Below are 14,897 nucleotides of genomic sequence, written 5' to 3' on the forward strand. Positions count from 1 at the left end.
ATGACACTGCCCCACTGCGAGAAGCAGACCACACACTCACACACACACACACAGGTTAGGAAGCAGTCAGAGCAAAACAGTGGCTGTGATTGGCAGGAAGGAGGGAGGGAAGAAAGATGGGGGGAGTGGTGTCTTTAGGCTACGGGTGGAGGTTCACACGACACACAACATGCGGCTCCCTGTGCATATTTTAACTGTTACAGCCCCTAGACCAGAGGTTCTCAAATAGGGGTCCTTGAGGGGGGTCCCCAGCCAAAAGGGGGTTAATTTATTTTTGCTATAATTCCATTCATAAGTAACACAATGACTATTTTGGTCATGGGTTTTATACACTTTCTGTAAATAAAACATCTAAAAGCATGAATCTTATTATCATATGGGGGACCGTGGGACAAAATCCTATCAAATGGGGGTCCAAACGTGACATAATTGGCTCTGAAAGCGAGTCGAGCTCTGCAGCCGATGCCAGGAAAACCCACATTCACATGCATCACACACACACACACCCCCACCACAGAGAGGACCGCACCGGGCCGGCTATTCACCACAGCAGATTGGCAAAGCATGTGGTGCCAAAGAAAGACGACAACTTTCATCTTCGGTCCAGTAAATCATAACCAGATTCATTTTATTCAGCAGAGATGCTACAACATGGGTTCGTGAGCTATATACATACGACTGTGGTTTGGTTTTCTGAGGGAACATCGCATGATTGGCAAATTCAAATATATTTAAGGAAAACTAGTATTTCAATAGCACAGTAAAAGCATTGTTCGTAAAATCCGAAAGAAATCTGTTGTGACAAGTAGTAAAATAACATGTGGGGGGGGAATTGTTTCCATCAAGAGTCGCTGAAGACGATAACAAGTTCACCGGATCTGAAAAACAAGCACACACAAAAAAAAACAGTTACTACTTCAAGGCTCCAACATGTGCTGTACGTGTTGATCTAATAATCTGCTCTGAACTTGGAACACAGGAAGATTTACAGAGCTTCCGCAATGATTCCCTTCTAGAAAACATCTTGACGTGTGCCAGACACTTGGACGGGAAGCCGTCTCGGAGGCGAGAGCGTGCCCATGCAAGAAGAGCTGGCAGCCGCAGAACATGAGCACCCCATCACAGGCAGGGGGCAGTGTAGCACACAGGGCTGGCTCTCCAATTTCCACACTGAGATCATTCGACGTTCGTCTCTTCAACACTCTCTTCTTCTTCTTTTACGATAACCATCTTTGTACAACTAATGCACGTTCTGTTATAGGTAATAAGAGTACATTTAATTCTGTGTCACATTTATAATCGAGTTCCTGGATAGCAAGCGCAAATTAGCAATACCTGCGACCACGTACACACATGCCACACACACACACCGCGCCAGAGGGTGGGGACATTTGTGGACCAACAGAGCGTCTGACAGAGCGACCTGTAGAGCTTCTGGTCGCAGCTAAAAAGAAAACAGGTTCTTGCTGAAGAGTGTTTGGATACGTTCCCATATCTGGTCATTCCTTAACCCATTGATACCTGATGCAGCATTTGTGTGTATATCCCTCATTTGTGTGTGTATCCCTTTAAGACCGTATGATGCGGTTCGCGGTCTTAAAGGGATACACACACAAATGCTGCATCAGGTATCAATGGGTTAAAGCCTAGGTTGTGCACGTGGAGCCCGTTCACCGTCATTTATCATTCCAGCTGGGAGACGAGAGCCACCTTTTACTTCTTATTTTTATTAACTCACTACGTGGGAACAATGCACATGAATTAACGTTTCTGTACGTGTGCCAAAGTTAGCAAAGAAAAGAAAGAAAACAAAACATTATGGGATTGATTCAGATGAGAGTGAATTAACCAATTACAGCAGCAGTTTAAGGTGTGCTACTGGACTATCCAAACAAACACTGTGTCAATGTCTGGAAAAAAAATATGATTCAAATTGACTATTGAAATAGGGGTGATCGATATGGCAAAGCATATGAAACTGTAATTGACTACTCAACAAGGCTATCCTGCAGCAAACCGTTTCTCACCGTATATTTGTCCCATTTCTTCTCGGGGTCGTACGGCTCCCAGCGGCTGGCCGGGAAGATATGCTTGTTCTTCTCATACCAGCTCCTCAGCACCACTTTGCCTGCGTGAGACTGAGAGCGCACACGCACGCACGCACACGTACACACACACACGCACACGTACACACACACACACACACACACACACACACACACACACGTACACACACACACACACACACACACGTACACACACGCACACACACACACACGTACACACACGTACACACACACACACACGTACACACACACACGCACACACACGCACACGTACACACACACACGCACACGCACACGTACACACACACACACACACACGTACACACACACACGCACACGCACACGTACACACACACACACACACACACACACACACACACGTACACACACACACACACACACACACACACGTACACACACGTACACACACACACACACACACACACACACACACACACACACACACACACACACACACTCAATAAACATCTGCTCTGGACTGTAGAAGCGAGGCGCCTGTGTTGGTTTTATATCAGTGACATTTGACTGTTCTCTTCTTTTTGTTGTGCAAACTTGGAGAACGAGCTCGCATTCACAGCCCCCCCGCTGCGCGGCCTTGCCCTCAGCTCGGCTGCTGTGTGGCCTTGCCTGCCCTATTGGCGCGGGTCTCCCTCACAGTCTCTCTCTCCCTCAGTGTCTCCCCCTCTGCTCTCTCTCCCCCCCCTCTCCTCCTCTCCTCCTCTCCCCCTCCTCTCTCTCTCTCTCTCCCTCAGTCTCTCCTTTTTGGTATTTTATGGCAGTTGGCATCCTCAATGTTGCATTACTGCCCTCTTCTGGATCCATCCATCCACTGTTTCCCTGCCGAGAGCTTGCGCTCTTCTTCTTCGTCTTTGGTGTTTTATGCCAGCTCCTGCTTCTGGTCTCCCTCAGTCTCTCCCGTGAGCCTCAGACTGATGACATCACTGATTACATAATCACTGATAACATAAAATTTATGACATCACCCATGATGTCATCAGTGACGACATCACAGAACTATAGCCTTGTGTGTGTGAGTGACCCATCACTGATGATGTCATCAGTGTGTGAGTGAATTTATGACATCACTGATGATGTCATCAGTGGGACAGAGAAACAGACAGAGCCCTAGCTCCCATTTATATACTACTGATGATGATGATGATGAGTGACTGGTGATGTGATCTGATAAAAATGTTAAATAGAAAATAAATCAGCAGCACATCCTCACCTCATCCTTCTCCACGGTGGCATCGTTCACCAGCCGAATATCATCGTGGACGTCAAAGCTGAAGAGAGGACCTGTGCACAACACAACTCATTTCATTGCTGTCTGTCATGTCATTTTGCATGTCATTTGTATTGTTGTGTGGGACCCCAGGAAGACTAGCTGTCGTCTAGGCGTCAGCTAATAATAAACAAGTCAACAAAACATTGAATGAAAAGGCAGCAAACCCTTATTCCATATAAACTAATACATATCCCAACACTAGCAATGGGGTGAATGTAATATCGACTACCAATGATCTGTTAAAATTGACTAGGGGCTAGGGATGTCACGATACTAGAATTTCTACTTCGATACCGATACCCAGGAAAATAACGATACTCAATACCATTTTCGATACCACACGGCGAGATGACAACACATCAAGAGGCATAAAAAATAAACAAAGACAGATGGACGGACAGATGCACGCTTCTCCATAATCTAGACCTGATAAAACTCATTAAAAACTTTGACCTGACACAGCAGATTACACCTGCTCTAGTCATCAGCCTATCATAACACAGCAGATTACACCTGCTCTAGTGATCAGCCTATCAGAATACTTTGAACTTGTTGAAGCAACAGATACCCACCAATGACGGGGAGGGAGAAATCAGTGGTGTGTTTGATTTTTCATTAAGAGAAAGCACTGCTGATATTGATACAGGTGCAAATGAGTATTGTATCAGTTTCAAATTTTTTGTGTTGATACTTATCGATACATGTTGCAAATGAGTATTGTATCCGTTTCAAATTTTTAGTATTGACTTGTATCGATACTATCGATACTTTTGACAAGCCTACTAGGGGCACATGGTGGTTATTTGTGTTGCTCTTGACTTACCAGATTTGCCTCTGGCTTTTGTGACAATGAAGTCGTAGAAACTGTGGTGCTGAATGGGACAGAGAGATCAAACATCAGAAGATTCATTGAGTCAACACATCCCATCTGCAATCCATTCCAGCACGTAATTAAGTCCTGTGACTGCCAAAAGTGCCACACCTGTTGGAACAATTACACAACACACCAGAATCCACATCCAGGTGAGCCGGCCCTGAGTTTGTTTGTGAATCCCTTGACATGTGGTGGACAGACAGACAGAGAGAGAGACAGATAGAGAGAGGCAGAGAGAGACAGACAGACAGAGAGAGAGAGACTGAGAGACAGACAGAGAGAGGCAGACAGAGAGACAGAAGGGCCTTGGGCATGGGGGATCTGGGATTTCTGCCATTAGGTTTGCTACTGTCATTATTTTAATCAAATGAATCACATCTTTACTTTGAGATGTTTATAGTATTCTTTCCATTTTTGTCAGACTCAGAACTGAGCACTGATGGGATTACAGTTACTCATTTTCACAGCAAGACGGCTGTTAAATGGAAAAGATCAAGTTTAACAGTGAGTATAAATCACTTTTGGATCGTAACAACGGACACAAATTACAGGTGATAAAAGAACCACTACTGTGTGAAGATGAAGCAACAGTGCCGCTGTCGCTCGGCGTGTGGTTCTCATGGGGGCGTGTCATGGGGGCGTGTCATGGCTGCACACACGACTCACATGTGGGATGATCAAATCCTCTTTGATGTACATCAGCTGCTCCACCCCAGCAGACCTGCACGTTGAGGAGGAGAGACACCATTTAACAGTCGTGAGCGTTAACTTACCATAAACGTCCAGGTTTTTTGTCACACTCTCGTGTGATAAAAGTTCAAGAGAATCATGTCGAGTCTGGCCGCTCTGGCGCCCTGTCAAACTCTGACAGAGAAACGATGTGCACAATAACGAAAGCAAGTTGTCAAGCAAGTAGTCCGTGATCATCCAAGTGTTGTCAGAACAAGCCTTCACAAAGGCTTTCCAATTTCCAATTGAAATTTAATTGAATTTCCAATTCAACATAGTGCATTTTTTCTTTTTTGAAATTGCATATTTCTCTCTGTCTTTTTTTTTTACGGGGGGGTTCCTATCTGGAGGAAACCCCAGGGGAGCACGGGGAGAACATGCAAGCTCCGCACAGAAAGGCCCTTTTTGACGACCCCACCTGGGCAGTAGGCACTGAGGACATGGGGATGGGGACACACCCTCAGTGCCCACAGCGTCCCAGGCGGGAATCGAACCCAGGACCTTCTTGCTGTGAGGCGACAGCCCCCCCTTTAGAAATTTATTTGCACAAATGTCAGCATGTTTTTGTCTCTGCCAATCAGAGATGCTCACAAGTCATTTTTTACAAGTCCAAGTCAAGTCTCAAGTCTTTGGCCCCAATTCCAAGTCAAGTCTCAAGTGTCTTATGGATGAGCGTTCTATCATCTGCTGGACGCCATCCGGTCTGCTTAGAACACTGCATAGCTATTAGCTAACTAAGGAATTCAAAGCATGTACTGTATTATCCTCACTCTTCATCTATTAGCATAGAGTATCAGCATTGATTAGATGACATTATTATTAGTAGACCTTTCCTTAATGTTAATACACTCAAAAATAAAGATTGTTCACAAGTCCCAAATCTCAAGTCCAAGTCAAGTCTCAAGTCTTTGAGGACAAGTCTCAAGTCACTGTGTATGTGACTTAAGTGTGACTCAAGTCCAAGTCTCAAGTCCAAGTCCCCATCTCTGCTGTCAATGTGTTTGGGGGTTTCTGTTATTGTGTTTCTCTGTCATTTTGCATCATGTCTTTTGGACTATTTTTTGTGTGTGCACCAAAAGAAAAGAATGTCCTCTCTGAGGACAATAAACACATAACTAACTATAATTTCCACTCCTGTGTGAAACCTACAACAGTAAATGTTTCTGCTCTGAGACATGAGTCACAATGAGAGTTTTAAGCGTTATGCGCCACAGTCACAACGCTCAGGAAATGCATACTAAAGCGAGGGTGAAGGAAGGATGATGGCCGATCATCATGGGGGATGGAGGTACAACACAAATGCAATGTGAATGATAGTGCGCTTGTTTTGTGGCTCACGGACAGGACAGAATCACACACCACGCAATCCTGGTTGGTCGTCACACTTTGTTCTCCGCCTCCTCCTTTGCTCACCTCAGCTCACTGAAGTCCTTCCTGAGGACTTCCAGAGCCCTCTGCAGGAAGTTCTGGATCGTATTTCCCTTCCTCATCTGCAGGGCAAACGCAGAAACACACACACACACAGTAAGCACCATTCATTTTAGCAAGGGGGGACCATGTACATTTCCCCTCACATCTACGGTATACTTAACAAGGAGGACACATTGACTGCGTTTACATGCACACCATATTCCGCTTTTTGCCCATATTCGGAAAATTACAATATTCCGACTAAATGAATAATCCAGTAATATTCCCGTTTACATGCGGGAGGGGGAGAGAGAGAGAGAGATGCAGGTAGGCGGAGCCACTGAGTTTTTCTGTTGAGAATAAACAGAGCAGCACTATTCTTACGAGCATCACTTGGTCCATTTCAGGAGCTTGCTGCTGAAAAGTTTGGTGTTGCGCATCCTTTCATAAAAAGTAGGCTAGTAGCCTACGTTATTACCTCGCAGGCTCACAAGCATTGTGGACTTCCGTGGGCACTGGGCACTATAGGCTACTCTCTCTCTTTTTAAATCGATGTTTCTCATCTCCTCCCGATCAGAAATGTCGGCTTTTATTTTTGCATGCCAGAGATGATGGATAATTATGATTATATCGCCTGTTCTAGCGCTTTCTAGCACACATCAGTTGACCACAAACAGGCAACATGCGTCGCAAACTGCGGTAAAAACCCTGATTGAGACGCATATTCCGAATGCGCTGTATACATGATCAAAGAATCCTCCGAAAACCCGAATAATACCGGAATAACCCAGATGTCTTAATCGGAAAATGCTAAATTTGGAAAACGGGCAAATTCGGAAAATGCAACTGGAATATGCTATTTACATGACCCTTATCAAATTCAGAATATTGTCATTTTCCGCATAATAGTGGAATATTGTGTGCATGTAAACGTAGTCACTGAGTGATTCCTGCTAACATAAGAGGATACTGTTAAGCCTGGAAACAAACTGACCCGACGTCAAAGAACTTGCCGCAACGAAGGCCGACTGTTGCGTCGCCTCACGACGTCGCCTGTGTCGGGGTCAAAAGGTTGCACACCGCAACGACTACAGCCGACGGTCAACTAGCATGTACGTTCTGCGGCTGCGTGAGAGGAAATACCACTCCCTACCAGCAGGAGAGCAAGCAAGCTATTGTTTCCCCAAGAATTCAATCTGCTGAGGCCCGGCCCGGGGGAAAAACTATAGCAGTTACTATAGGACACAGTTATAGAACACATAGTTATTAGTTCATGGTACGGCTATGGCCCGCAATTGACTGACGGCTTCATGACGGGCTTCATGAGACAAAGGAAATATAGAGGAGGTAGCATTCAGTTTGATTACTGATAATGGTCTCTTAGGCCATGTTCACATTACAGGTAAATCCGATTTTCTGCTAAAGCCATTATCTTGATTGGTTTCCCAAATCTGATTTGGGAGTGTTCAAGTCGGATCTGTGTGTCCAGACACGACGGGCCTGTTATTATAGAATTAGCTCCATTATGAGCGAAGTTTGCTAGGTGCATAGAGGACCACTTCTCTCTCCTGAAGATTTGTTTACCAACGGGGAGAAAGCCACACGTGATAGCCACCCGTCAATCTCTCTCTCTCTCTCTCTGCTCAACACTGTTGTAGTAACTCCATTTTATTTTGAAATTCAGTTGACTTTGCCATTTCCCACGGATATTGTCGCGTTTTTCATTCATGGCTTGAGAGAAGAAGCCTGCCTACACGTGCCTAGTCGGCTTGAAAATAGAACTCACGCCTAAACGATAAAATCGGCGCAGCTCAGGCAAGGCGTGGGTACACGCAAGGTTCACGTTGAGGCGCCCTGTGTACACAGCCTCATTGACTAAAAAGGACGCCTATTTAAAAGCGTGGGTAAAGGCAAGGCATAGGCAAGGCTTGGGTGCCCTGTGTGAACGTAGCCTTAGATCTGCTGTAACACAATGAGGATGTTATCACTACAGAGTGTGAAAGCAAAGATTTCACTTTAGCAGAACATCTCTTTTTTTTTGCAGGCCCCCATATATAAATTAGCTGTCCTAGGTGACAGATAAGTAAAATATTGTTTAAATATTTGTGCTGTTTCCGGTATGACAGAGAGCACACATGTACCAGTGTGCCAAGCAAGTCATCACGGTTTACCTTGACAGTCTTACGATGTCCGGATCCATCCCAGTAACTGAACGTGATCTCAATCTCCTCACCTGAAAGGACAGATACATCATTACCCTGACGCAGAGACATTTTATATTAGGTGTTAATAGAGAGCCGCAGGAACGAGTCCGGAAATCATCGATGCTAACACTCCTGGTTCTTCACTGTTTCTGTCTATGGGATTTTTGAATGGGTTTTTGGCGCGATGCTTCTAATAATCTCTCTGGGCAACGCAAGCTTAATCAAATGTGAACCAGTGTTTAGTAATATCATCTTCACACATGAGGACCACTTTTATGAGTTTTGAAGCTTTTACGTGCCGTTTAACAGGCGGCTAGCTAGCAAACGGCTAAATGAGACTACACTGTTGAGTCGACGGGGATATTATACGTCAATAACGTCATCACTTCAAAGGACGAACACGGAAATTCTCTTTCCCTCACCTGGTTCAGCCCCGTTCAGCCCGAGGTAATCAGTGCACATCAGCGTACACATCAACAACAGTCCAGGTTGAGTGGTGACGTGACGGGGAAGCCTATGCGACACTGTGTAGTTCTGGATTAGCTTAGCACGAGCTTTTTACTTCTAGGGCTCGCATTTACGCTTCAAAACTCATGAAAGTGGTCCTCATGTGTGAAGATTATCCGGCTGAACACTGGTTCGCGTTTGATTAAGCTTGCGTTGGCCAGATACCTTATTTGAAGCATTGCGGCAAAAACCCATTCAAAAATCCCATAGACAGAAACAGTGAAGAACCAGGAAGTCCGGGACTTCCGCGTTCTGACTACAAAAATACATCATCCCTGCGGCTCTCTATTAGTTTGCTTTATGCTTTGAGTTGTTAGGAGTTAGTCGATGAATGTCCTCCTACTCCAGTGTAATAATAGAATAGTTGTGTGTGTGTGTGTGTGTGTGTGTGTGTGTGTGTGTGTGTGTGTGTGTGTGTGTGTGTGTGTGTGTGTGTGTGTGTGTGCGCGTGTGTGTGTAATCCTGCCACTCACCCTTGATCTTCTCCTGCTTGCCCTCCCACTCCTGCCTGAACTCCTCCCTGAGACGGTTCTCCTCCTCCTAAACACATAAGGGAGACACAAGCAGAGAAGAAGAAAACAATCAAAGTCTATATCCGTCTTAGAAGACTATGTTACATGAACATCAGGAGGAATAGTCCTGGTGAATACTCTTTTCTGATTGGCTGGCAGGTGTGCGTTAAGTAAGGGATAATGTATTGTGAGCCGGTGATTACTGGCGAAATAATGACCGACAGGTGAATGATTGAGCCTGACGTGCAGCGGAGGGCTTAATCATTCACCTGAAGGTCATTATTTCCAGTAATCACCGGCTCACTATACATTATCCCGCTTAGAACATGGCCTACAACTAAATTATTTCAGTAATCTGACAAAAATAATTATTCAAATTGATTTTTTAATAGCGTTTTCAACGACAAAGCGGTTTCATTCGTAATTGGCACACAAGACACCGCAGCTGCAACTGGTTGGCCTAATTAGTAGTGTCTGCAGACAAAATGCTCTTATCAACTGATTAATCCAGGTGTGGCAGAGCAGCGGTCGGTTGTCGAGAAATAATGACCGGTGAATCTTGTTGATTGACCAATCAGAATCGAGTATTCAAGAGAGCCGTGTTCTAAAGCCGTGTATTGCACATGTAGTTTGGCTCAAGGCTAATCGCCGTGCTGAATTCATCCACTACCCGACCTGTAACAACGATTTCTCAAAACGCCACCGGGTGACTGAAACACTAGCTGACACTATCGTGTACAATTCACGCTGATTTCAACGGTGAAATCCATTTCCTGCTCAGTTACTGAGAAAAAGCTGATCAATGATGACGTGACTACCAAACTTGCTAGCTAGAGTTGGAGCATGTGTACGGCGATGGAGCCGACCTCAGCCCGCTGTGTAGCTTGGTTCTAAAAAGGACTAGAAGTATTCCTTGCCATGACAACGGTAGTCTTGCTTGCCAGACTAACTCCATTTCGTGCTGTACCCACACACACAGGAGAGAGTCTGGCTGCTCTCACTCTCGTCGAGCGGGAAAAAAATGCTCCGTTATCTTTACAACCATCCACCGAAAGTAGCAAGCAGGCCTGCTTTATTGCACAATCCATATCTTCGTCAAATCATTTTCAGCGTATAGCAACACTAGCTTGCTAGCTAGCGTTGTTGTTGTTTTACAGCGGCGGAGGAATTTGAGAGCGACACGCAGGGAGCGGAAAGGGATTTCCCTTCGCTCCGACTGAGATGGTCGCCACCAATGGCAGAGCTTAGTCATGGTCTGACTGCTTGCAGGCAGTCAGACTATGACAACGGTAAGCTCTTGCTTCATAACCTTTCGATTTCAAGTGTAAAACTTTCGAAGAAGGAAAAACTCTGCACATCTCTTTTCCGGGACAGGTGCGTAAAGATAAGGACAGAGCCTGCATGAATTGGAAAAGAGAGTCCAAACTTGCAATCAAATTTACTTTGTGACATTTCGGTCTCTGGCCTTTATTAAAAAAAGAAAAAGTGCAAAACCTTCACCAAAAATGTGTGAATACTTTTATTTTGTATTGTTAGCAAATGACCCTGGTATAAGCAGGATAATCAACGACAACAAGTAGGTGTGCGTTCTGTTAAATGGTTTTAAGGCACAATGTAGAGGCAATGAACCACCAGCCATAAGTGAAATTTTGATGGATGTAAAAAAACAACAACAACATGATGAGAGCCAAGCAAGAAAAGATGTTTCCCGCAGTAATAATATATATATATATATATATATATATATATATATATATATATATATATACTTTGGATAAAAGCCTTGTGTTATGTGCACAGGCCTCACCTCTCTGTCTCGATCAGGCAGAAAGCTAGTGTCCACATCTGGGTTCTTCCCCAGCTTCTTCTTCTTCACTGGGGCATCTACAGTAGGAGACAAGATCAAACATTCACCACAGAAATTAAGTTGTTGTACAATAGGAGAATAGATCAAATATTCACAGCAGAAATTAAGTTGTTGTACAATAGGAGAATTAGATCAAACATTCACAGCAGAAATTAAGTTGTTGGTGATCAAAAGAGTGTTTTAAAATACTCATATGGTGCAGCACAAATATCCTCATAGACGTGTAGTATGCATGTAAATAGGCATATTATCACGCGACTTTGATGAAGCCACAACTCAAAGTCTGTCCTGAGGAGACTTTACTCTGACTGGAGCAACCTCTTTTTTCTCCAAGCAATTGCAGGTCAATAATTCACCGTCACCCCACTGAACAGTGTGAACACCATGCCACTGTTTACTTATTCATTTTAAATCAGACTGTGTGAAACGGCAGCCGTTATTAACATAACACCACCAGCACTTACAATCCTCCTCCTCGTCCTCCTCTTCCTCATTTTCCTCTTCCTCTTCTTCTTCATCGTCCGGGTTAAATGACAAGCTGGCTATCTTTCTCTTCTGCTCCTCCTTTCTCTTCTTCTCTTTCTGCTTCTCAAGCTTTCTATCAAGAGAAACACATGCATGATTAACAAGCAGAATCAACTGGAAGAGACAGAGAAACAAACAGAAAGGTGGAGATGGGACAGGAAGGAAGACATGCTTTTGGGTCCACAAGCACATATACATGTGAGCACACACAGTACACATCAGGGGCCGGTTGCACCAACTGGTCTTACACTGGTCTTAAGCTAAGTTGGTCGTAACTTTACGACCTAACAGCTACGCCGGTTGCACCAAGAGGGCTTAAGCCTTCTTTTCACTACGACCAGGCGTAACTCCTACGCCTGGTCAGGAGGAGGCATAGCGCCTGCCTGTAACAGAGATCTCCGCGGAGACCTTTTTGAGTCATTACCGTCATCGTCGTAACACAGCCAGTTCTCCGTCTTTTGAAGCATGATGTTAGATTACAACAAACTAGTTGTGTGGCTTAGCCTTCCAAAATGTTGCCGTTAATTTTTGAGAATTTAATACATAGAATTGGGAACGTTACATTCAATTTCATTCAGACTGTCTGTCTGGCTCAATCGCCGCCATTTTTCCCCCGGAGCGAGGGAGGGTGGGTGTTTTACAGTAGTGGCTGATAGAGCGTAGTGGCACAGTGCGCTCCAAGCAGGTCGCGAGGCACACATCATCCAATCAGGGTGCATTCCCTGGCAATTCACATGGACGCGCATTGCTACGACCAGCATAGTTAAGACCAGACGTAAGCCGTGTTGGTGCAACAGGCGTAAATCCACTCTAAAGACTGGTCTTAACTAAGACCGACGTAGGAGTTACGACCAGGCATAGTTAAGACCAGTTGGTGCAACCGGCCCCAGGTATACATGTGAGCACACACAGTACACATCAGGTATACATGTGAGCACACACAGTACACATCAGGTATACATGTGAGCACACACAGTACACATCAGGAGGAAAGTGAATAGACCATAAAGGAAAGAAGGTGGCCATTCATCCATGGGAGAACGATGTTCAACATGTTCTCACTCACAGCTGGAGCTCCTTGGACTGCTCCTTCTTGGCCAACTGCTTCTCTCTCTCCTTCACCAGCGCCTCCTGTTTGGCCTTCATGTCATTCAGCGTCACCAGACCTGACCAGGACAGGGAATTTATCATCATAATGGATATTGATCATGTTAGCAAATCAAAAACAATATACAATATTAGACAGATCAGATAAGACAGACATCGCAACAAACAATAATCACAATGTGACATTTATACAGCAATGAATTTTGGTTTTGTTTTCTCCTCTTTCCAAAGCAACACTGTACACTGGTTTGTACTGGGTGAAAATCTATTATATCTCAGAATTCCAGCTGTGGCTTCAGCTGGAATATCTCACAGCCTTGTCATTATGTTCACCTATCTCCAGGCATGTTCGGCTGGCCTAACAATGACTGACACATAACAAGCAAGCAAGATGCTCACCGACTGTGCTGGACTTCAGCTCTGCCTCCACAGCATCATAGTGGGCTGAGAACTTCTTATCGATGTTGGACTTGACCATGTTGTCCTGCGAGAAGACCAGACACACAGGTGAGTTAGGCAAATCTAAGTCCTGAAAATGCCATATGCCTTTATATTTCCCCCCTGATCTTTGTTTTGTATGAACCTGACGCTGCCAAATGGTTTTATTTTCACAAACTTGGATTTGTCGTGTGATCGCTCATCTCATGATCTCACGCGAATCCAGCTGCTTTGCAAGGTTATTTATATTATGTAATATAGATAAAATAACACTGTATGTATAGTATACAGAGGATGAGTTCAGCCATGGGTCTCCAGAGACTCCATTGTGAACTGGCCTGTGAAAGGTTAGTTGGTTTGACCAGACAAATGGCTACAGCAACAAAACAAACAAAATACATAAATAAACATGTTGAACTTGTTAGATACCTCTGCAATCCTCTGCTTCAGCTGTTCGAGTTGTTCTCTTTCTTTTTCTCGTTTCTTCATCAGCTGCATGGCTCTCCCAGCCTCGCTGGCAGCTCCTTTGTACTGCGCCATTATGGCTACTTGTGTTTGTTTCTATAGCCCGGTATGATAATGACAATCTAAAGAAACAAGTAATAACCAGAAAGAGTCGCTAAATACCCAAATAAAACGCCGTTTTAATGCCTCAAACAGAGGTGTTTGTTATGGCTGTGAAGACAGAGGTCCTCCAGCAGCACGTCACAACAAGAAAAATGGCGAATCGAAATGCATGCTGGGTAGTGATATAATATATGGTGCCTTCACATGCTGTGGGAAATGTCGTAATTACGAGGTGTACCAGCGCCGACCTATCAAAGTGGTAAATATACTATTTATTATACAGTCTATGGGTAAATAGAACAAACAGCCTGCTCTTCCCCCGGGTGTAGCACTCTAGTTAGGTTAGGTAGGTAGTCCGGTAGAAGCGGTATTTATAGTCTGGTTTGTTTGGTTATGTTTTTTCACCGCTTTTTCCTTGGTCTTATTCTCTAACCTCTTAACCCCATTTTTATTGGTTTATTCTTTTATTCTCTTATTCTTTTATTAAATCCGCTGCCGATTTTGATTTTGATTTGTTTTAATTTTAATTGATTTGATTTGATTTTTATATTGATTTCTATTTGTATGATTTTTATGGTATTATGTTTTACTGCTTATTTTATTCTTCCCTTATTAACTGGTTCGATGATTTAAACACACTATGCAATAGGGCATGTGCAATCTTCGAAATAGTGCAATCTTGTGTCTAGCTGGCACTCTTTCTGTGGTGAAGTGCAATGCTGTGACTGTGACCGTGTTTGTTTTGTTACTGTGTCTGTAACACCGATGTTGGCACTGGCACT

The 14,897-nt window shown here is 44.2% G+C and overlaps 1 protein-coding gene across 1 annotated transcript; it reads right to left on the bottom strand.

Annotated features, from left to right (window-relative positions):
- Window positions 1-603: 603 nt before the first annotated feature.
- On the bottom strand, window positions 604-14,257 carry fam50a (family with sequence similarity 50 member A). The gene is made up of 13 exons (XM_083657046.1): window positions 13,978-14,257; window positions 13,510-13,594; window positions 13,070-13,169; window positions 11,943-12,076; window positions 11,419-11,495; window positions 9,573-9,639; window positions 8,560-8,621; window positions 6,392-6,468; window positions 4,916-4,970; window positions 4,199-4,247; window positions 3,316-3,386; window positions 2,028-2,138; window positions 604-878 (listed from the first exon to the last, which is right to left on the bottom strand). The coding sequence occupies exons 1-13, from the start codon at window positions 14,086-14,088 to the stop codon at window positions 870-872; spliced, it is 1,008 nt and encodes a 335-aa protein (XP_083513172.1). The 5' UTR covers window positions 14,089-14,257; the 3' UTR covers window positions 604-869.
- Between the last annotated feature and the right edge of the window lie 640 nt (window positions 14,258-14,897).

This window comes from Poromitra crassiceps, assembly GCF_964638095.1.
Source record: "Poromitra crassiceps genome assembly, chromosome: 20".
NCBI lineage: Eukaryota > Metazoa > Chordata > Actinopteri > Beryciformes > Melamphaidae > Poromitra > Poromitra crassiceps.

Bases quoted from the DNA above. Each gene is read 5' to 3' on its own strand.
- fam50a (XM_083657046.1), bottom strand. From the start codon at position 14,088: ATGGCGCAGTACAAAGGAGCTGCCAGCGAGGCTGGGAGAGCCATGCAG. The intron at 8,622-9,572 runs GTGAGTGGCAGG...CTGTCCTTTCAG, and splicing joins CAAGCAGGAGAAGATCAAGG to GTGAGGAGATTGAGATCACG. The intron at 6,469-8,559 runs GTAAACCGTGAT...TTTGCCCTGCAG, and splicing joins GACATCGTAAGACTGTCAAG to ATGAGGAAGGGAAATACGAT.